Consider the following 21,664-nt stretch of genomic DNA (forward strand, 5'->3'; position numbering starts at 1 on the left):
GCAAGTCTTGTGTTCCTGGTGAACATCCTAACGTCAGGGATAAGAAGACGAATATCCCTGGGACACACGCCATGAAAATAACGATAGAGCAATACAACGCTACCCACATTCCGACGAATGCTTATTTCGACACTTCGAATACGTGTTTTGACCAGAACATCAAGAGTATCTAACTGTTCAATACCTATACCGTCGATAGATATCGACGATTGAAGTGGTTCAGTGAATAGCTTGTGAGACAAGAAACAGCACTGCGTCTTCTATGCGTTAAAGTCTTCTCTGTTTATTCTACCTCACTCGGAAATGGCCAACAAATACTGGGAGAGCGTCTCATCCATAATGCGCCTCCTGTCCACAATTACTTGAGGACTGGGCCTATGGTCGAATGAATATGAATGACACAGACTACTGTCATCGGCAAATGAGTAGACTGGATTCGAAGTCTGACCCAATAGATCGTCAATGAAAATAAGAAAAAGGGAAGGGGAAAGGACAGAGTCTTGTGGCACACCTGCGTTCAATGTATACTCATCTGATGAGAACCCATCTACAACAACTCAAATAGTGCGACCTCTGAGAAAGCTCGAACGACGTTATAACCGACTCCAAAAGCGACCAGCTTTGTTAAAAGTGCACCGTGACAGACCCTATCAAATGCCTTGGAGATATCCAGAGCCACGACCTTACTCTCACCAAACTGGTGGATAGCGCGACTCCATCGTTCCAACAAAAATGCCCTTAGATCACCCGTAGAGCGATTTCTACGGAACCCATACTGTGTGTCGCTAAGAAGGCCATTGGACTCTAAATATCTGACAAGATGATGGTTAACCATACTCTCCATAACCTTTGAGAGCACGGAGCATATCGCAATTGGCCGGTAATTCGCAGGGTTGTTCGCCCCACCTTTTTTGGGGATGTGCTGAACATTCGCAACCTTCCAATGCGTCGGGAAAACTCCCGCACGGTAAGCAAGGTTGAAAAGATTGCGTAGTAGAAGTAGTGGAAGCGTTGAAGAACACTTACAAAGGACAAGTGTTGATATACCGTCCATTCTACGTTCGGCTAGAGGAATAAATTTTCTGTAATGGTCAAACAGGGAGGCCTACATTTTTATAACTCTATACTTCGTACTCTATACCCAAATTTTATTCATTTGATATCCATATTGCCCCTAACATCGGTAATAATGTCAATTCGGGGGTTTTGTGGGTAAACACTACCTTGCGCTATATGCTTTTTTAGGTTATTTTAAGGGTGCAAAAAAATTGCTTGAATCCGAGCATTGATTGCCGAGACAAAGCGTTTTAGAAAATTGTGCTAAAGGGGATGGATTTTCCTCGCAAAATTTTTTTTTTGCAAATTTTGCCCATGAACATTCTCCTGAGGAACGGGAACAAACTTCTCACATATCAATGAGTGCAGGCCGATTCAAGTTTCAGCTCAATGACAAGGGCCTCCTTTTTACAGCCGAGTCCGAACGGTGTGCCGCAGTGCGACACCTCTTTGGAGAGAAGTTTTACATGGCATAGTACCTCACAAATGTTGCCAGCATTAGGAGGGGAAAACCACCGCTGAAAATTTTTTTCTGATGGTCTCGCCAGGATTAGAAACCCAGGCGTTCAGCGTCATAGTCGAACATGCTAACCTCTGCGCTACGGTGGCCTCCTCGCAAAAACTTGCTGAAATTTAATTTTTATAGGGTTGCCCAAAAAGTAATTGCGGATTTTTCATATAGTCGGCGTTGACAAATTTTTTCACAGCTTGTGACTCTGTAATTGCATTCTTTCTTCTGTCACTTATCAGCTGTTACTTTTAGCTTGCTTTAGAAAAAAATTGTAAAAAAAGTATATTTGATTAAAGTTCATTCTAAGTTTTATTAAAAATGCATTTACTTTCTTTTAAAAAATCCGCAATTACTTTTTGGGCAACCCAATAGAAGCTTGATGTTCACAGCATATTTCTCAATCATGCCATAATTGTGTTTGACCCTAATAACAACAACTCTCGGGAGTTGAGGCAGATAAAGTTTCCTCTTGTAAGTCTTCGTTGTTGTTACATCATTTAAATCGAAAAAAAAAAAACAAAAATCAACATAATCGACCAATCAGAAAGTGAACCACAATTTTGCATAAAACTGCTACGAGAAAGTTTCCATATGTGTGAAGTAGTGATAAGTGCTATGGTTTTAATTACCATCAGCTCTCACAGGCTATGGGGCAACTTCATCTTCGTTATCTGTTTTCAGTGCTGCAAAGCTAATGACACATAGCGCCACAGTATTTCTTACACTGGGGTTAAGTTTCAGTAATACAAGGCAGTTGATGGCAAAATAGTTGCTAGTGTTCTTGTAAGATTTCCCTGAACATGGGTCTAGTATTACACCCTGTGGCATGGACACGTGCAACAGATGGTTGCAAGGGGGCGGGTAAGTTGTTCGATGGAATTTGCGTGTCTTGCGCATTAAAAGGGCGCGATACTCTTGCTTTTGGGTAAACTTTAGGAAAGGCAAACTACTGTGGGTGGGCTGGAGGTGGTGGTTGTTGGGTTGTTGTTGATGGAAACAACCACCATTAACCATTTTGTTGAGGAAAATTCTCTCTCAGGCCCTCTCAAGCGGTTTTATGAATGAATTTGCCAAGTTTGTGATGGCTTCACATGACATTTGAGAGCAGACAATTGATTTTTAACCAAAACCATAGACGATGGTGAAAGAAAAACGCTATGAAGCATAAATGCTTCTCCTTTGCTGAATCTATTTAGTAGGCATTGCGAATTTGCACGGCCTAGTGGGGTGTTGGTGTTGGTTACCGAGACAAGCAGCAGGACCAGTAAAAATTTTAGTTTTTTTAAAACCCATGAAATAATTTAATTAACAAAAAAAGTGTGTGTATGCTAAATTTCATTCGAAACATGGATTGGAGTTTTGTGGAAAAGCCTAAATCTGGCACCGAAACCGCCTTAGAGGCCTGTGATTATTTTCTAGATGAGGTCATAGAAGTCACCCGAAATTTAGGTGATTCATTTCGAGATTGCTTAACATATGTATCTCCCCTCAGTGCATTCCATGAACGTTTATGTATTTTACATAATTCCTGCCTCGTCTTTTGTCTTCCAGATGCCCGGGAACAGGTTCGTCTCATTAAACATCGTGAACTGCGACAAGCTGTGACCACAGGAGATGAACGTACAGTGCGTGTCCTTTTGGAGGCTTTGGGCAGCGAGCGGCAAATTATTGTCAATATGGCTCCGGCCGGGGCAAATACTTTGCTTTTCCTGTGAGTATCTATCTAGGCAAATATGGTTAACCTATTTTCTTTGTTTTTGTTATTATTTCTGGGACTATGTTGTTGTGTTTTCTCTTCTGTTTTTGCAGATCTGCCCAGGCTGGTTATGAAAGTATTACAAATCGTTTATTAGATGCCGGCTCCGATGGTCGTTCCCATACGGTAACCAAATATTCGCCTTTGTATGCTGCCGTACATCATGGCCACTATAACATAGCCAAGAAAATGTTGGAAAAGTTTCCCGATTTGGTGCAGGTAAATGTGGAACAGCAATTGGGACATGATTTTTGTGTAAAGGATGAAGGGGAGGATGTCTATGCAAATTTTATGTTGAGGCAGAAAAGCAAGCTGAAGGAATGCTACAAAAAGATGAAAGGAAAATGTGTATGAAAGTTTTATGTTGAGGCAGGAAAGCAAGCTGAGAGAATAAAACAATGATTTAGCAAGGGATATAGAATTGCTTTCTTTGTCATCAGGCTCACGTGTTCGACGGGTGAACTCGTGGCACATTTTAGCTCACTCACCGCGGAGAGGTTTGTGTCCACATTTGAGTTGTAGGAAGACAAAGATAAGTCTGAGTTTTGTCAAGTTAAAACCAATTAGAATCGTTGCTTGGTTTGCAACATCGCCAAGTCATCCGCTTTGCCACCAGCATAAAAGGCACATCTTGCCCTATACACCTGGAAGAGGGTAATCGATGATCAATGGGGGGTAGTGTGTATAATGCAGTTGTCAGACCTTTAATCCTATATGGAGCTGTGATCTTAAGAACCGCATTTCCAATATTCACTTCAACACTTAGATGTTGTTGTTGTTGTTGTAGCAGTGTGTTGTATACTGAGGCGACAGCACTTGCCGATGAAGGGCTCCATCATCGACTGCCATGGGATTGAAGTATTATTGTAGATTAGTTGTTGTTTTTGTTGCTGTCTATATGTGGAGGTGGCGATCCTCATCAAGCTCCCATAGGTGAGCAAGCTCGTTCCGGTCCAATGGACCGAACATCATGGCCATTGGTTATTTAAAGGCGCCAACAACTCGCCTTGTCATATCGAGCATAATAGGCACTCAGTATTTATGCAAGAGCCGGCGCCATCCGGTCCCTTACAGAGACTCTCCGCTCCATACTGCTGATTGTCCGCGACTGCAATTGCAGCTAGTGTAGATGAAGCATTCCATTATCCGCAACTTGCGGACGCGCCCGGAAGCTCGCAGCTAAGCTTCTCGTGATAACAGGAACACCACTCAGATCGGAGCTCAAAGTTCCAGCCTGTATGGTGCTCATAGTTATCCTGTGCAATGTGTTGTACACTGAAATGGCAGCCCTTGCCGGGGAAGGACTCCATCGGGTCAATCGTATGTACGTATCACCGGCTGCCATGGGATTGAAGTATTACAATAAAAGTTCCTAGTGTTGAAGGTGCTAGACTTCACTTCAATGTCGCGCTGAGAATGCCATCCGGTATGTTAATTTTGCCCATGAATATTCCACTAAGGAACAGGGGCAAACTCATATATCAATGAGTGCAGTCCGATTCAAGTTTAAGTTCAATGATAAGGTGCCTCCTTTTTTATAGCCGAGTCCGAAAGGCGTGCCGGAGTGCGACACCTCTTTGGAGCGAAGTTTTACATGGCATAGTACCTCACAAATGTTGCCAGCATTAGGACTGGAAAACCAACGCTGAAAACTTTTTTCTGATGGTCTCGCCAGGATTCGTACCAAGGCGTTCAGCCTCATAGGCGGACATGCTAACCTCTGCGCTACGGTGGCCTCCTATATACTCTGCCATCCGATATACTCTGCGTTATTTATCACTTATGCTTCTGTACAAGGCAGCTAGATATAGTGCTGTGATCATAGCCTTAATTTTGCGATACCTTTCTGCTTGGTCCAACAGCGACTTAACCAAAAATTCGTTATGACAGCTCAAACCATTAAAGTATATTAGGCGACATAACCGCCCAAATGCCTATGACGTTCCATATGAAGAGGCGAGTTAATGGTGCCTTTTAATAAGCAATGGGCATAACGTTCCCGTGGACCGGAAAGAGTATGCGCACCTATGAAGCTTGACAAGGATCGCTACCTCCCCACACAAAAACAACTTGGTCGTGACGGATTCAGAGTGTACTCTTACTAGGCAGGCATATCGATAACGTTATCCAATCACTGTATTCTGCAGTTCTGTTTGCTGCACCTACCTCCGTGGGAATTGTAGAGAAAACGAGAACGAAAGAAGAAATTTTGTCTTTAGAGAAAATTTCATGGAAATTTTGTCTTTAGAGAAAATTTCATGGAAATTTTGTCTTTAGAGAAAATTTCATAGAAATTTTGTCTTCAGAGAAAATTTCATGGAAATTTTGTCTTTAGAGAAAATTTCATAGAAATTTTGTCTGCAGAGAAAATTTCATGGAAATTTTGTCTTTAGAGAAAATTTCATGGAAATTTTGTCTTTAGAGAAAATTTCATTGAAATTTTGTCTGTAGAGAAAATTTCATGGAAATTTTGTCTATAGAGAAAATTTTCTTTTTAGAGGAAATTTCGTCTTTAGAGAAAATTTCATGGACATTTTGTCTTTAGAGAAAATTTCATGGAAATTTTGTCTTTTGAGAAAATTTCATGGAAATTTTGTCTTTAGAGAAAATTTCATGGAAATTTTGTCTTTAGAGAAAATTTCATGGAAATTTTGTCTTTAGAGAAAATTTCATGGAAATTTTGTCTTTAGAGAAAATTTCATGGAAATTTTGTCTTTAGAGAAAATTTCATGGAAATTTTGTCTTTAGAGAAAATTTCATGGAAATTTTGTCTTTAGAGAAAATTTCATGGAAATTTTGTCTTTAGAGAAAATTTCATGGAAATTTTGTCTTTAGAGAAAATTTCATGGAAATTTTGTCTTTAGAGAAAATTTCATGGAAATTTTGTCTTTAGAGAAAATTTCATGAAAATTTTGTCTTTAGAGAAAATTTTATGGAAATTTTGTCTTTAGAGAAAATTTCATAGAAATTTTGTCTTTAGAGAAAATTTCATGGAAATTTTGTCTTTAGAGAAAATTTCATGGAAATTTTGTCTTAAGAGAAAATTTCATGGAAATTTTGTCTTCAGAGAAAATTTCATGGAAATTTTGTCTTTAGAGAAAATTTCATGGACATTTTGTCTTTAGAGAAAATTTCATGGAAATTTTGTCTTTAGAGAAAATTTCATGGAAATTTTGTCTTTAGAGAAAATTTCATGGACATTTTGTCTTTAGAGAAAATTTCATGGAAATTTTGTCTTAGAGAAAATTTCGTGGAAATTTTGCCTTTAGAGAGAATTTAATGGAAATTTTGTCTTTAGAGAAAATTTCATGGAAATTTTGTCTTTAGAGAAAATTTCATGGAAATTTTGTCTTTAGAGAAAATTTTATGGAAATTTTGTCTCTAAAGAAAATTTAATAGAAATCTAGTTTTTGGAAATGGGAATTTTGAAATTTGACTTGACTTATTTTCTTTTTAATTTTCCTTTCCTTCCAGCAACCCACTGTGGAGAAATGGCTTCCGATTCATGCGGCCTGCATAAATGGCCATGTAAATCTACTCGAACTACTTATCAATTACAACTATCCGGAATATCTCTATTCAACATATCGTGATGACGAAGGCATTTGGGAGTGGCGTCTACCATTTGATCCAAATGCCCAAGATGTCACAGGACAAACTAGTCTCTACATAGCCAGTATATTAGGCAATAAGTCTCTAGTCAATATTTTGCTTAAATGGAAAGTGCGTGCCCGCAAAACCAGCGCTCAAAGTCCCCAAAGTACACCCATTACACCGACACGCAAACGCATCTCATTTGGCATACAAGCCATAATGTCCAAATTGAATATATCCGGTGAAGGTGATCAACTGGTCAAAGAAGAGTCTCTAGAATGTGAAAGATGTCCCATAAATATCAATTTGTTGTGTGGTGCAGCCAGAGAGACTTCATTGTTGGCAGCGGTGCGTGGTACCTTTCTGGATGTGGTTACGGTGCTGTTGCAAAATGGTGCTAATCCAAATATTATAGCTAAACCAGTGGAGGATCATAACGATCCGAAGTGTAGTGAAGAAATTTATGGTCTGAGTAATGTTCCTATAGCCGAGGCTTGCAAGCAAAGATCGCTGCCCATGGTGGAGTTGTTGCTAAAGTGAGAATGCCTGAGGACATTGATAAAGAAGAAAATGTTATTTTATATCTTCTTTTCTGCAGATACGGTGCTCGTGATGATAATGGTTCTGCCCTAAGTGTTGCAGTGGCCTCTGAAGATGAGGCCATATTAAATCGTTTACTTGCCAAGCGCGTCCATCCGGATTCTGATTATAAGATCAACAAAAAAGGCCTGCCAACTCCAGTGGAAGTTAAAGTATTCTTGCCTTCAGCCACAAACATTTCCTACAGTACAATGTTTCCCAATACCCCCGTCATTATCGATTGGCATAATAACACAAATGTTCAGTTACCCTTTGTAAGGTAGGTTTAGAAAAATATCAAACTTTTTAGCTTTTCTATGAAAATCTTACGACAGGACAAGTTGTCAATAAATAAGAAATTTATTTTCAGAGTAAACTGGATGGTTAATGGTGTGCTGCAGTTGAATCCCAAACTACAGGGTCATCCCAAGATAACCGAAGTCGCTTTGACAGCAATAACTCGCATTGACTTCTCCCACAATCATCTCACATCGCTGCCCATTGAGATATTCAATTTGGTATCACTGAAGTTAGTAAAATCCTCACCATCTAATGCTTGATATCATTCATTTAAAATTTTCTAAACTCTTTCAGATATCTAAATGTGGCCCAGAATAAAATCACTCAATTGCCGCCTCCCCCAGCTATCACGCCCACTGGCATTCGAGCAGCATATTCTTCGCCCGTTCTTGAGGAAATCTACATACAAGACAATCAGCTGATAACCATACCAGCTGAAGTTTTCCATTTACCCTCACTGGCCATATTGGATATATCGAATAATAAATTACAACAAATGCCCTTTGACATGTGGAAAGCGCCCAAGCTGAGAGAATTGAATATTGCCTTTAATTTGTTGAAAGATTTACCTGTGCCGCCCATGCAAACCTCATCCTCTCAATTGAGTTTGGACAAGTTGGATTTGGAGCCTTTTTCCAAGTTTGACTCTTTTGGCTCGGAGAGTCGTAGTAAAATGAGAACACTGACACTGCAGCCTCTGGTGCATCGCAACATATGGTCGAATAGTCTGGAGATAACCGATAACGATATGAAATGGAATGAATCGAAAAAGGAAGAGGGTGTGTCACAGCTCAATAGTTTGAATATAGCAAATAATCTCTTCACCAGCATTCCAGCGGCCTTGCCATGTTTGGCTGTCAATCTGACAAGACTTAATATGTCCTACAATAGTTTAAGATCCATGGGTCATGTGACCAGTTATCCAGCAACTCTAAAGCAATTAGATTTAAGTCATAATGAGATCTCGTGCTGGCCCAGTTTGCCACGCATCACCGAATCGGATCCCCATTTGTTGTGCTACAGTTTTGTGGCCCAAAATCAGGGAGGCGAAGGTGATGACATACCTTCGTTTGCCAAACACAGCAGCAGTAATAGCAGTGGCAAGGCCTCTTCATTCCGATCGACGGTTTTGAAAAGTGTTTGTCGCCATAGAAGGCATTTGAGACTAGAATCGCTGAGGACTTTGATATTGGCCGATAATCTCTTGAGCCGCATTCAATTGTCCACGGATGATGTGGCCACACTTTTCAATGAATCCGATGACTCTGATTGGAGTGTGGTGGGCTTAACAAAATCAAAGCTGATATTTCCCAATCTTTCAATGTTGGACATAAGCAATAATTGCCTGAAAGAAATACCCACATCGCTGCATGAATTGACCAGCCTAAGTGTTTTGAATATAAGCGGCAATGTTAATGTAATGGATTTACCACCTCATTTGGGTTTGCTTACCCGCCTTTGGAATTTGAATACCAGGGGCTGTTTGCTGCAGGATCCCCTCAAATCTATGATAGAGAGTAAAAAATATAAGACCATGGATATTATTGGCTATTTGAAATCGATCTATGAAGATGCTCAACCCTATGCCCGCATGAAGTTAATGGTGGTGGGAGTGCAAGGAATTGGAAAAACTACTTTATTGGACCTGTTGAGGCAGGGAGTGGGATCACAAAAGTCTCGAGCATCGGAAAATCATTGGGCCAAACGTATGGGCCACACCCGCAATTTATCCAAGTCGCAAAGGGGTGGCAATATATCAACTGTTGGCGTCGATATAGGCACTTGGATTTCGGAGAAACGAAAGAAGGCACCAGGATCTCATGGACCTGTGGTTTTTCGCACTTGGGATTTTGGCGGCCAGAAAGAGTAAGTAATTTTGATTGTATTAAGTTATCAACAAAATTTTGGTAAAAATAGGTAACCAAAACACTAAGCAAATTAAAAAACAAGTAAAAAGGCGTTAAGTTCGGCTGGGCCGAACTTTTGATACCCACCACCTCGGGTTTATATGTAAACCTCCTTTCTTCACAATCCGGTGATTGAAGATCAGTTTAAGATCAGTTTAGGGGGTGACGCCCTAAGGCACCCCGTAAACTGAACTTCATATCCGACTATGGCAAATTGGAACTCAAGTCAACGGCATTTGGGGGTAAAGAACGAATTTGATATATATTTTCAGGGCAAAGTAACGGTGGGCGCCCCAGCCTCAAAACACCCTCCAAACGGTTCATATTTACCAGGCATGGCAATATGGGGCTAAAATTAAAGGGATTCGGAAGTGCAGCACGAATTTGATATCCATATTTGAGTCGAAATATCTGAGGTGCCATCCATCCCCTAATGAGTACATTACCCTAAGGAACAACATTACCATCAGGAACCGAGAAGGGGCAAATTGGCATACATCAATGAGTGCTTTCCGATTCAAGTTTAACCTCAATGATAAGAGACCTTTTTTTTTATAGCCGAGTCCGAACGGTGTCCCGTAGTGCGACACCTTTTTGCGGAAAAATTTTTAAATGACCATGCATGGCATTGTACCTCGCAAATGTCGCCAACATTAAGAGGGGATAAACACCGCTTTGTTCGATGTTCTCGCCAGGATTCGAACGCGTTCAGCGTCATAGGCTACATTGGCACGAATTCGATATCCGCATTCAGGGCGAAGTGTCCCCACCCTAAGAAGATATTATCCCGGTTCGGCTAGTTCTAGTTGAGGATAAGAGGCGAGTTATGGATGATACACTCTCTCAGGAGTGGCGTCGAATGAATCGAGTGGATTTTAATGCACGGAAGACTCAGTGCTGTTTGTTGTCACACAAACGCTTTGCTGACCCATTACGATCATCTTTGTCTATCAACGGTATAGATGTTGAGCAATCGGAAGCTCTTGATGTTCTGGGCATGAAAATACAAAGTGACGTTCTCCGTTGGACTAAACATATATTTGAAGTGTCAAGTGCTAAGATTTCCTTAAACCGGTGTAAGAATTACTTCACTCCTTCTGATCTTCTTAATGTCTATACCACTTTCATAAGGTCGAAAATGGAGTACAACTCACATGTATGGGCTGGATTTTCAAAATCATGCCTGGAGCTACAGGACCGTATACAGAGGAGAGCGATGGCGTTGATTGGGGACAGTACGGCATCCAACTCTATTGCCTCCCTTGAACATCGTCGCAATGTGGGTTGTTTGGCTCTATTCTATCGGTACTTTCATGGTGTGTGTTCGTCTTCTTATTGCTGATGTAAGGATGTTTGTCAGAGATACTAGACATTCCAGGAACTCACACCCGTTTGTGATTGGCCAGCGGACCGGACAATGCATTATAGATAGAATTCTTATTTCGCCCGAAGCGTTCATATGTGGAATCGACTTCCGGTTAATGTTTTTTTCACCCATTATGACATCCCGAGATTTAAGACATATGTCAATAAACTACATTGTCGGAGCTTGAGATTGGAAACCGCTTCGCTTCGGGTTCAGAAAATTTCGCTCACGCTTCGGCAAAAATAGGTTTTGCTCCGCTCCGCTCTGAATCCCTGGTCGTGGCTTCAGAGGCCTAGTGTATCGCTTCTGTGGTATCACAATGAACTAAAATAGTCTAAGTGAGTCAGTGTTAAAATAGACTACCGGTCTATTTACCCCATTAGAATGTTACGACACTTTTTAATAATTTTGTATTTATTTTAAACATTTTTTTTTTTAAGTAAAAAATCATTACTGTCATTTATCAGTTTAAATGTTTTTCAAATTTTCCAGATATTATGCCACCCATCAATATTTCCTTTCGAAACGTAGCCTCTATTTGGTATTGTGGAAAATTACCGATGGCCACAAGGGCTTGGCTGAAATTCTACAATGGCTGGGTAACATACAGGCTCGGGCTCCCAATTCGCCCGTTATAATTGTGGGCACTCACTTTGATGCGGTGGGTGAAACATTTTCTGCCGAAAAAGCCGAAGAATTACAGCAAATCATACGAGAGAAATTCATTGCCATACCGGATGCGGAGAAAATCGGTCTACCTCGTGTTATAGACTCCATAGAGATAAGTTGCCGGACCATGCATAATATACGCCTTTTGGCAAATATTATTTACGACACGGCTTTTATGTTGAAATCCCCGGGATCGAAGGAACCCCTGCTTTTGCAAAAAATTCCCGCCAGCTATATAGCCTTAGAGGACATAGTCAATGTTATATCGTGTAATCTTAGGGCAGCAGGTCTAGATCCAGTTTTGGATGCTGAAAGCTATCGCAAACTTGTGACTGAAGAAATGCGCCTGCATAACTATAAGAGTTTTCGCGATTCAGCTGAATTAAATCAGGCCACCATGTTTCTGCATGACAATGGAGTGATTTTACATTATGATGATGCCACTTTAAGGGATTACTATTTCTTGGACCCTCAGTGGCTGTGCGATATGTTGGCGCATGTGGTGACCGTAAGGGAAATAAATCCTTTTGCCCGAACGGGCATTATGAAATTGGATGATTTAAATTTGCTGTTTCGTAATACCAGTTCGAATTCGAGTTCGAATCGTTCGTATATAGTGAGTTTGTTGAATAAATTTGAGGTGGCTTTGACTTGGGATTCAAGGACGTTGTTGATACCCTCACTGCTGCCACAGAATGAAGATGTCACCCCCAATGCCGGCACCATAGTTAAGGTAATTGTTAAGACTCACATCTCTAGCCAGTATAGTGAGAAAAATTCTTTTTCTAATTTCAGATTTCTCAACGTACTCGTGGCCGAAATTTAAATTTAGGCTGCTCGGTCTCAAATGAAATTAATTTGAATAATTTGATATATGAGCCCATAGAGCAGAACTTGAACTCCACAAATGATTCGAATGTGTTGGAAATGGGTCTTAGACGTATATTGCTAATGACCTATTTTCCTTCAGGATTCTGGTCCAGATTGATAACACGCCTGTTGGCCGATGAACATATTACCGAGGCCATAAAGTCTGTGTATATAACAGCAAATGATGTAAGTCAAATTTTCGCATCACATCGATATGTGGTTTATTTTCCTATTTCATTGTCTTCCTTGTAGCAATCTCTGGAATTCGATTTACGCACCTCTTTGGAACATGACACTCAATGGAATTTATGGCAAACAGGTGTTTCTCTATACTACGGTCCCATTTTGGTTTTCAAAATATGGGAATTGCCCTTCCACTTGGCCCACAACACTCAACCCTTTCGCAATAACAGCAATCGTTTTAAACTTAAGCTTGATGGTGTTTGGAGTGATATAAATTTATGTAATTCCAGCATATTGGAAATTTCCTTTCCTCTTATACACCTTAATATTTTCCAAGAGATTGAAGATGGTGCTCGTCAACATTTGGCCCAAATTGAACCTAATATGCCAATTATAGCAAAACTTTTGGCTTTAGCTGTAGATCATATTGATTTACTGCTTGAAGACTGGTATCCCTCGTTGGGTACACGTTTTGTGCACACCTCAGAGGGTAGATTTTTGATAACACGTTTGGTTATGTGTCCCAGATGTTTGAAGAAATTGGCCTTGAACAGCAAGAAAACAGACTCTTCGGATAATGGTGGTGGTGCTGGTGGTTCAGGTGCTGATGCCTCAGATGGTTCGGTGGCTATGGGTGGTGGCGCTGTGGGTTATACGCATAAAGTGCGTAGCAAAAGGCCCATGTATTTCCAGGCAGGAGATGCAGGTGACGATGGTCAACTCAATGTGTTTTCGGCCTATTTGAATGCCACAGCAAGACGTGAACGCAGATCGGAGGTAAGTTGAAAATGAAAAATAAGAATTTGAAAAATTTACAAAGTAGACAGAATGATTTCATGAGTGTAAACTTGTTCCATGTAATGCTGAAAAATGAGGATAAGTTTCCTTACACGTGCTCATTAGTTTTATACCCATTCAAATATGTATAAGAAAAATATTCAATCCGTCCTAACGTCTTTCAGGTCCGATGTTCTGCTTTATTTGTCTTATTTTTTCCTTCTGTTGCTTCATTATGTCTATCCGTCTATGAAAACTAAAAACCGTTCCTAAGACTGTCCCTTCTATTTATCCATTTTTTCTACCTTTCATGTCGTCCGTTTTTCTCTTCGTGCTTCTGTTCGACCTTAGTTAAGTCCTTTGGTCCTTTATTTCACCTAGTCCATATTGTTTGTTGTTCTTATGTTCATCCGTTTTATCAAATCCTTTCTACGAGGTTTTCCGTCCAATCCTGCTATAAAGTCTCATCCTTCATCATCTATCTGTTTATCATTTCGTCTTTCTTTCTTGTCATCAGTTTCATCAGTATTTCCTTTCATCCATTCTTCAGATTTTCTTCTCTACATCTGCTTTGTTTTCCTTTCTTCTTTCGTTCTTTTATCCGCCTTTTTCTCATTTCGCCCAGTTATTACGTATCATCATTCAGTCCGTTGTTATTGTTGTTGTTCCTCCTGTAGGGGAAAAAGTTCGTGCCGGTCCATAGGATCGATCGCCGAGGGAACGTGAAGCCCATTGGTTATTTAAAGGCGCCAATAACTCGACTGTTAACTGTCCCTTCCGCCCCTCTTTAGTTCGTATTTCCAAGTGTCTTAGAGCTCAACCGCCATTTCGCCTATTTGTCTTAGTTCCGTCAATCGGGTTTTCGAGCTGCTTTCAGTTCATCCTTATCCTATTCTTTCTCCCTATGCTATCCTTCCACTCACGTCCTTATCCTATTCTAATCCTTATCCTATTCTAATCCTTATCCTATTCTAATCCTTATCCTATTCTAATGCTTATCCTATTCTAATCCTTATCCTATTCTAATCCTTATCCTATTCTAGTCCTTATACTATCCTTATCCTATCCTTATCCTATCCTTATCCTATCCTTATCCTATCCTTATCCTATCCTTATCCTATCCTTATCCTATCCTTATCCTATCCTTATCCTATCCTTATCCTATCCTTATCCTATCCTTATCCTATCCTTATCCTATCCTTATCCTATCCTTATCCTATCCTTATCCTATCCTTATCCTATCCTTATCCTATCCTTATCCTATCCTTATCCTATCCTTATCCTATCCTTATCCTATCCTTATCCTATCCTTATCCTATCCTTATCCTATCCTTATCCTATCCTTATCCTATCCTTATCCTATCCTTATCCTATCCTTATCCTATCCTTATCCTATCCTTATCCTATCCTTATCCTATCCTTATCCTATCCTTATCCTATCCTTATCCTATCCTTATCCTATCCTTATCCTATCCTTATCCTATCCTTATCCTATCCTTATCCTATCCTTATCCTATCCTTATCCTATCCTTATCCTATCCTTATCCTATCCTTATCCTATCCTTATCCTATCCTTATCCTATCCTTATCCTTATCCTATCCTTATCCTATCCTTATCCTATCCTTATCCTATCCTTATCCTATCCTTATCCTATCCTTATCCTATCCTTATCCTATCCTTATCCTATCCTTATCCTATCCTTATCCTATCCTTATCCTATCCTTATCCTATCCTTATCCTATCCTTATCCTATCCTTATCCTATCCTTATCCTATCCTTATCCTATCCTTATCCTATCCTTATCCTATCCTTATCCTATCCTTATCCTATCCTTATCCTATCCTTATCCTATCCTTATCCTATCCTTATCCTATCCTTATCCTATCCTTATCCTATCCTTATCCTATCCTTATCCTATCCTTATCCTATCCTTATCCTATCCTTATCCTATCCTTATCCTATCCTTATCCTATCCTTATCCTATCCTTATCCTATCCTTATCCTATCCTTATCCTATCCTTATCCTATCCTTATCCTATCCTTATCCTATCCTTATCCTATCCTTATCCTATCCTTATCCTATCCTTATCCTATCCTTATCCTATCCTTATCCTTATCCTATCCTTATCCTATCCTTATCCTATCCTTATCCTATCCTTATCCTTATCCTATCCTTATCCTATCCTTATCCTATCCTTATCCTATCCTTATCCTATCCTTATCCTATCCTTATCCTATCCTTATCCTATCCTTATCCTATCCTTATCCTATCCTTATCCTATCCTTATCCTATCCTTATCCTATCCTTATCCTATCCTTATCCTATCCTTATCCTATCCTTATCCTATCCTTATCCTATCCTTATCCTATCCTTATCCTATCCTTATCCTATCCTTATCCTATCCTTATCCTATCCTTATCCTATCCTTATCCTATCCTTATCCTATCCTTATCCTATCCTTATCCTATCCTTATCCTATCCTTATCCTATCCTTATCCTATCCTTATCCTATCCTTATCCTATCCTTATCCTATCCTTATCCTATCCTTATCCTATCCTTATCCTATCCTTATCCTATGCTTATCCTATGCTTATCCTATCCTTATCCTATCCTTATCCTATCCTTATCCTATCCTTATCCTATCCTTATCCTATCCTTATCCTATCCTTATCCTATCCTTATCCTATCCTTATCCTATCCTTATCCTATCCTTATCCTATCCTTATCCTATCCTTATCCTATCCTTATCCTATCCTTATCCTATCCTTATCCTATCCTTATCCTATCCTTATCCTATCCTTATCCTATCCTTATCCTATCCTTATCCTATCCTTATCCTATCCTTATCCTATCCTTATCCTATCCTTATCCTATCCTTATCCTATCCTTATCCTATCCTTATCCTATCCTTATCCTATCCTTATCCTATCCTTATCCTATCCTTATCCTATCCTTATCCTATCCTTATCCTATCCTTATCCTATCCTTATCCTATCCTTATCCTATCCTTATCCTATCCTTATCCTATCCTTATCCTATCCTTATCCTATCCTTATCCTATCCTTATCCTATCCTTATCCTATCCTTATCCTATCCTTATCCTATCCTTATCCTATCCTTATCCTATCCTTATCCTATCCTTATCCTATCCTTATCCTATCCTTATCCTATCCTTATCCTATCCTTATCCTATCCTTATCCTATCCTTATCCTATCCTTATCCTATCCTTATCCTATCCTTATCCTATCCTTATCCTATCCTTATCCTATCCTTATCCTATCCTTATCCTATCCTTATCCTATCCTTATCCTATCCTTATCCTATCCTTATCCTATCCTTATCCTATCCTTATCCTATCCTTATCCTATCCTTATCCTATCCTTATCCTATCCTTATCCTATCCTTATCCTATCCTTATCCTATCCTTATCCTATCCTTATCCTATCCTTATCCTATCCTTATCCTATCCTTATCCTATCCTTATCCTATCCTTATCCTATCCTTATCCTATCCTTATCCTATCCTTATCCTATCCTTATCCTATCCTTATCCTATCCTTATCCTATCCTTATCCTATCCTTATCCTATCCTTATCCTATCCTTATCCTATCCTTATCCTATCCTTATCCTATCCTTATCCTATCCTTATCCTATCCTTATCCTATCCTTATCCTATCCTTATCCTATCCTTATCCTATCCTTATCCTATCCTTATCCTATCCTTATCCTATCCTTATCCTATCCTTATCCTATCCTTATCCTATCCTTATCCTATCCTTATCCTATCCTTATCCTATCCTTATCCTATCCTTATCCTATCCTTATCCTATCCTTATCCTATCCTTATCCTATCCTTATCCTATCCTTATCCTATCCTTATCCTATCCTTATCCTATCCTTATCCTATCCTTATCCTATCCTTATCCTATCCTAATCCTATCCTTATCCTATCCTTATCCTATCCTTATCCTATCCTTATCCTATCCTTATCCTATCCTTATCCTATCCTTATCCTATCCTTATCCTATCCTTATCCTATCCTTATCCTATCCTTATCCTATCCTTATCCTATCCTTATCCTATCCTTATCCTTATCCTATCCTTATCCTATCCTTATCCTATCCTTATCCTATCCTTATCCTATCCTTATCCTATCCTTATCCTATCCTTATCCTATCCTTATCCTATCCTTATCCTATCCTTATCCTATCCTTATCCTATCCTTATCCTATCCTTATCCTATCCTTATCCTATCCTTATCCTATCCTTATCCTATCCTTATCCTATTCTTATCCTATCCTTATCCTATCCTTATCCTATCCTTATCCTATCCTTATCCTATCCTTATCCTATCCTTATCCTATCCTTATCCTATCCTTATCCTATCCTTATCCTATCCTTATCCTATCCTTATCCTATCCTTATCCTATCCTTATCCTATCCTAATCCTATCCTTATCCTATCCTTATCCTATCCTTATCCTATCCTTATCGTATCACTCTATTCTTATTCTATCACTCTATTCTTATTCTATCACTCTATCCCAAGCCTATTCTAATCCTTTCATCCGTTCGTTCAGATGTTAGTTCGGCCCAGCTGATTAGAGCAAAACATCTTTTAGAGAAATATTTTTCGATTTGAATTAACATATTTTTTTCGTTATTCTGTTTTCAGGATTCCCTTTGCTCCGATGCAGATTCCGGTGTTGGTCCTGATTCCGCTGGTTCATCACGAAATACCTCAGTCGATGGTCATCCTTTGTACAACATCCCCGACATCTCAAATGTCTGCTACACTTGGATGATTGAGGAATGCATCTTGTCGGTATACAATCAGACAAAAATCTCTTGTCCGGTACATTTGGAAATGTCCATGATGAAATTGGCCCCAGATGTTGTATTTGCTGACATACCTGATAAGTACACCATTAATTCGGAAAGCATTATAAAGGGGTCCCTGTTGGGACGAGGAGCATTTGGTTTTGTTTTCAAGGCCACATGTAAAATTAAAGGATCTCGTAACTTTAGAGCGGTAGCCATGAAAATGTTGCAACCAGTGCCTCCAGGGCCAAGGGCCAAAGAAAGTGCCTTGATGGCCTACAAAGTGGCTTTGGGAAAATGGGATAGAGATCCCCTACAACATGCTTGCAAAGCCTATTGTACTGCTCGCCAAGAATTGGCCGTTTTGCTAACACTAAAGCATCCTAATATAGTGCCTTTGGTGGGCATTTGTATAAAGCCTTTAGCTTTGGTTTTAGAATTAGCCCCCATGGGTGGTTTGGACTCCATTTTGAGGCAACATCGTCGTAGTGGTGCCCACATAGGTCCACATACATTTCAAATATTGGTCTTACAAGCTGCACGAGCAATTGAATATCTACATCGTCGAAGGATTATCTATAGGGATTTGAAATCGGAAAATGTTTTGGTATGGGATTTCCCACAACCACATGCGTAAGTAAAATAAAAATGACTATAAAGGAGTTTTTTGATTTCGGTTTTTGGTTTTTTCAGAGAGGACAGTCCTCGTAATTCCATACACATAAAAATTGCAGATTATGGTATAAGTCGTCAGACAGCTCCAAGTGGCTCGAAAGGATTTGGTGGCACAGAGGGATTTATGGCACCTGAGATAATTCGCTATAATGGAGAAGAAGAATATACCGAAAAGGTAAGCAAAGGGTGAGGAAGGAAGATACCGACCTGCTGACCGGGTTGTTAGACACATAAAGTATACCTTCAAAGTGTTACAATGGCTGCTCAGCAAGGAGACCAGTTGGGTTTTAAACCAAAAAAAAGTTTTTCTCCTAACTAATATTGGCCATATTTTCTATAACGTAAAACTAATCCATATAAGATAGGCAAAGAAAGGTAGCTTCTTTATTAAAACAAAGTTAAATATGCCATAAGTTTCCATTGATCGGAAATGTATGTATCTACATGGATAGATACATGGTTAAGGTGACTGGCAGATAGCCCAAAGATTTAGGCCTTTTATACCTGCCACCATAGGATGGGGGTATACTAATATAGTCATTCCGTTTGTAACACCTCGAAATATTGATCTAAGACCCCATAAAGTACATACATTCTTGATCGTCTCGACATTCTGAGTCGATCTAGCCATGTCCGTCCATCTGTTGAAATCCGCTTGAAATTTTGCACAGACACTTGGTATTGATGTAGGCCCTGGAAGCCGCAGTTTTTGTCCGATTTGGCTAAAACTTTACAGATAGCGTTCCGTTATGACATCCAACAACTATGTCCAGTACGGCCAAAGTCGGTCTATAACCTGATATAGCTCCCATATAAACCAATCTCCCATTTTGACTTCTTGAGCGCCTGAAACCCGTTATTTTTGTCCGCTTTTTAGTCCGTCTTAACACGGTTTTACTTTTTTGTTTCTCCTTTTTACTTATTTTTTATTTACAGGTTGATTGCTTCTCCTTTGGCATGTTTATCTATGAGAACATAAGTTTGCGGCAACCCTTTGAGGGTCATGAATCCATTAAGGAATGCATATTGGAGGGCAGTAGACCAGCATTGACGCAACGCGAAACACAATTCCCAACTTATTGTTTGGATCTGATGGTTTTGTGTTGGGATGAATTGCCCAAGAAAAGGCCGACAGCAAGTCAAATTGTATCCATACTCACGGCTCCTGAATGTATACATCTACTGGATGTTATAGCTTTACCACATAGTGACAAAGTGGTGTGTGGAGGTTTTAGCTTTAATAACTCCAACAATTCCAGTGAAGGTAGTTTAACATAATGGGAGAGAAGACATCACAATTATATTGTCTATTTTTTCAGCAGAAGAGTCTTCCGGCTTGGAATTATGGCTACCAGCTTACAATTCTCACATTGATATTCTAGACACAACACCGCAAGGTCAATTTTTGCAATCCAGTACAATTAAATGCACAAACAAATTTCTCTCTTCGGATCCCAAATCTCCTAGGGTCGAAGAAGTTTCTCTCAAATCGCAATCATCTTCACCCTTGAATACACCCTCATCATTGCAGGCATCATCGTCGGGCTCTTCGTCACGTACCTCGTCGGCTACACGTTTGCCACGCATAAACATGCTTTGCTGTTGTATCATTGAACAGAGCATATGGATTGGAGATGCCTCAGGAACCTTACATTCCTATAGTTTAACAGATTACACACATATATTTTCTTACATGCTAGACCCGGCCATCAAGTCACCCCTAATAAGTCTGGTCTATTTAAAAGATATTGAACGTGTTGCCGTTGGCCTGCACAATGGTCGAGTATTTTTGGTGGACAGTTCAAAAGTTCCTTCGAATTGCGCTTTTGCGGAGGGTTCATTTGTTTTGACTGAAATTTGTTCGGGATTAATATTGCATTGTGCCTGTGCCATCATGGTGGAAGGGTAAGTTTTTACATAAATATTGGTTTTTTGAAAGAGTAACAAAAAAATTAAAACTGCTTGTGGTGTTAAATGTCCTGATCTAGGAACTTGAGATGGACAAGGTAAACACTTGGTCGTTCAATCGTCTACATATAATAAAGTTGTCAAAATAATAATACGGTCCAAAATGTTTATTTCGATTTTTTACAAATGAAATACTTAACTGTGTATACCCACCTTCCTACAATGGCTGCCGATTGTACGCACTGGATTGACACGATGGATTCATCATTGGCAAGGACTTTCGCCTCTGTATACGTGTTCGTCCTTTTTTCGACAATGTGAGAGGCTTAACCCGTAGTGCTTTTGGTCCGTGCAGGGATTGAAAAGAACCCCGGACCCTGGTTCTTTTCGGTTTGCCAATACCGCCTCCGTCATCGGTCGCTGTCGGTGAGGTGTAACCGATACATGTAGTGGGTACATTTCCGATCTTGCTCTGGCCTTACGTCACTACGGGAGTATTGTCACACTGAATTTGCAGTAGGTCGCCGTCGTCGTCGTCTTTTGCGTTCTCGCCGTCGGACTATGTGACCCCCTGTATCATTTTTGCAATTGAATTGCAACGGGCTTTAATGGCAAGATCAACGATAGTGTGGATTTTATGAGTCGCAAGAACATATTGGTTGCAGCGATCCAGGAGACAAAGCTGACCA

General features: G+C 39.8%; 1 protein-coding gene across 3 annotated transcripts in view; it reads left to right on the top strand.

Annotated features, from left to right (window-relative positions):
- Nucleotides 1-21,664, top strand: part of LOC106080744 (leucine-rich repeat serine/threonine-protein kinase 1) — a 34,516-nt gene that overhangs the window by 6,829 nt on the left and 6,023 nt on the right. For 2 of the 3 annotated variants that reach the window (XM_059361848.1, XM_059361849.1), the window contains exons 2-14: nt 3,119-3,278; nt 3,377-3,542; nt 6,798-7,453; nt 7,516-7,776; nt 7,867-8,025; nt 8,091-9,662; nt 11,562-12,471; nt 12,534-12,794; nt 12,861-13,568; nt 18,247-19,025; nt 19,086-19,242; nt 20,004-20,331; nt 20,387-20,972. In XM_059361848.1, coding sequence (XP_059217831.1) covers nt 3,119-3,278; nt 3,377-3,542; nt 6,798-7,453; nt 7,516-7,776; nt 7,867-8,025; nt 8,091-9,662; nt 11,562-12,471; nt 12,534-12,794; nt 12,861-13,568; nt 18,247-19,025; nt 19,086-19,242; nt 20,004-20,331; nt 20,387-20,972 — 6,703 coding nt within the window. Of the gene's footprint in view, nt 1-2,756; nt 3,017-3,118; nt 3,279-3,376; nt 3,543-6,797; nt 7,454-7,515; nt 7,777-7,866; nt 8,026-8,090; nt 9,663-11,561; nt 12,472-12,533; nt 12,795-12,860; nt 13,569-18,246; nt 19,026-19,085; nt 19,243-20,003; nt 20,332-20,386; nt 20,973-21,664 lie in introns of those variants that run through there. The other variant, XM_059361847.1, reaches the window with a different exon arrangement.

This window comes from Stomoxys calcitrans, chromosome 2, assembly GCF_963082655.1.
Source record: "Stomoxys calcitrans chromosome 2, idStoCalc2.1, whole genome shotgun sequence".
NCBI classification, from domain to species: Eukaryota; Metazoa; Arthropoda; class Insecta; order Diptera; family Muscidae; genus Stomoxys; species Stomoxys calcitrans.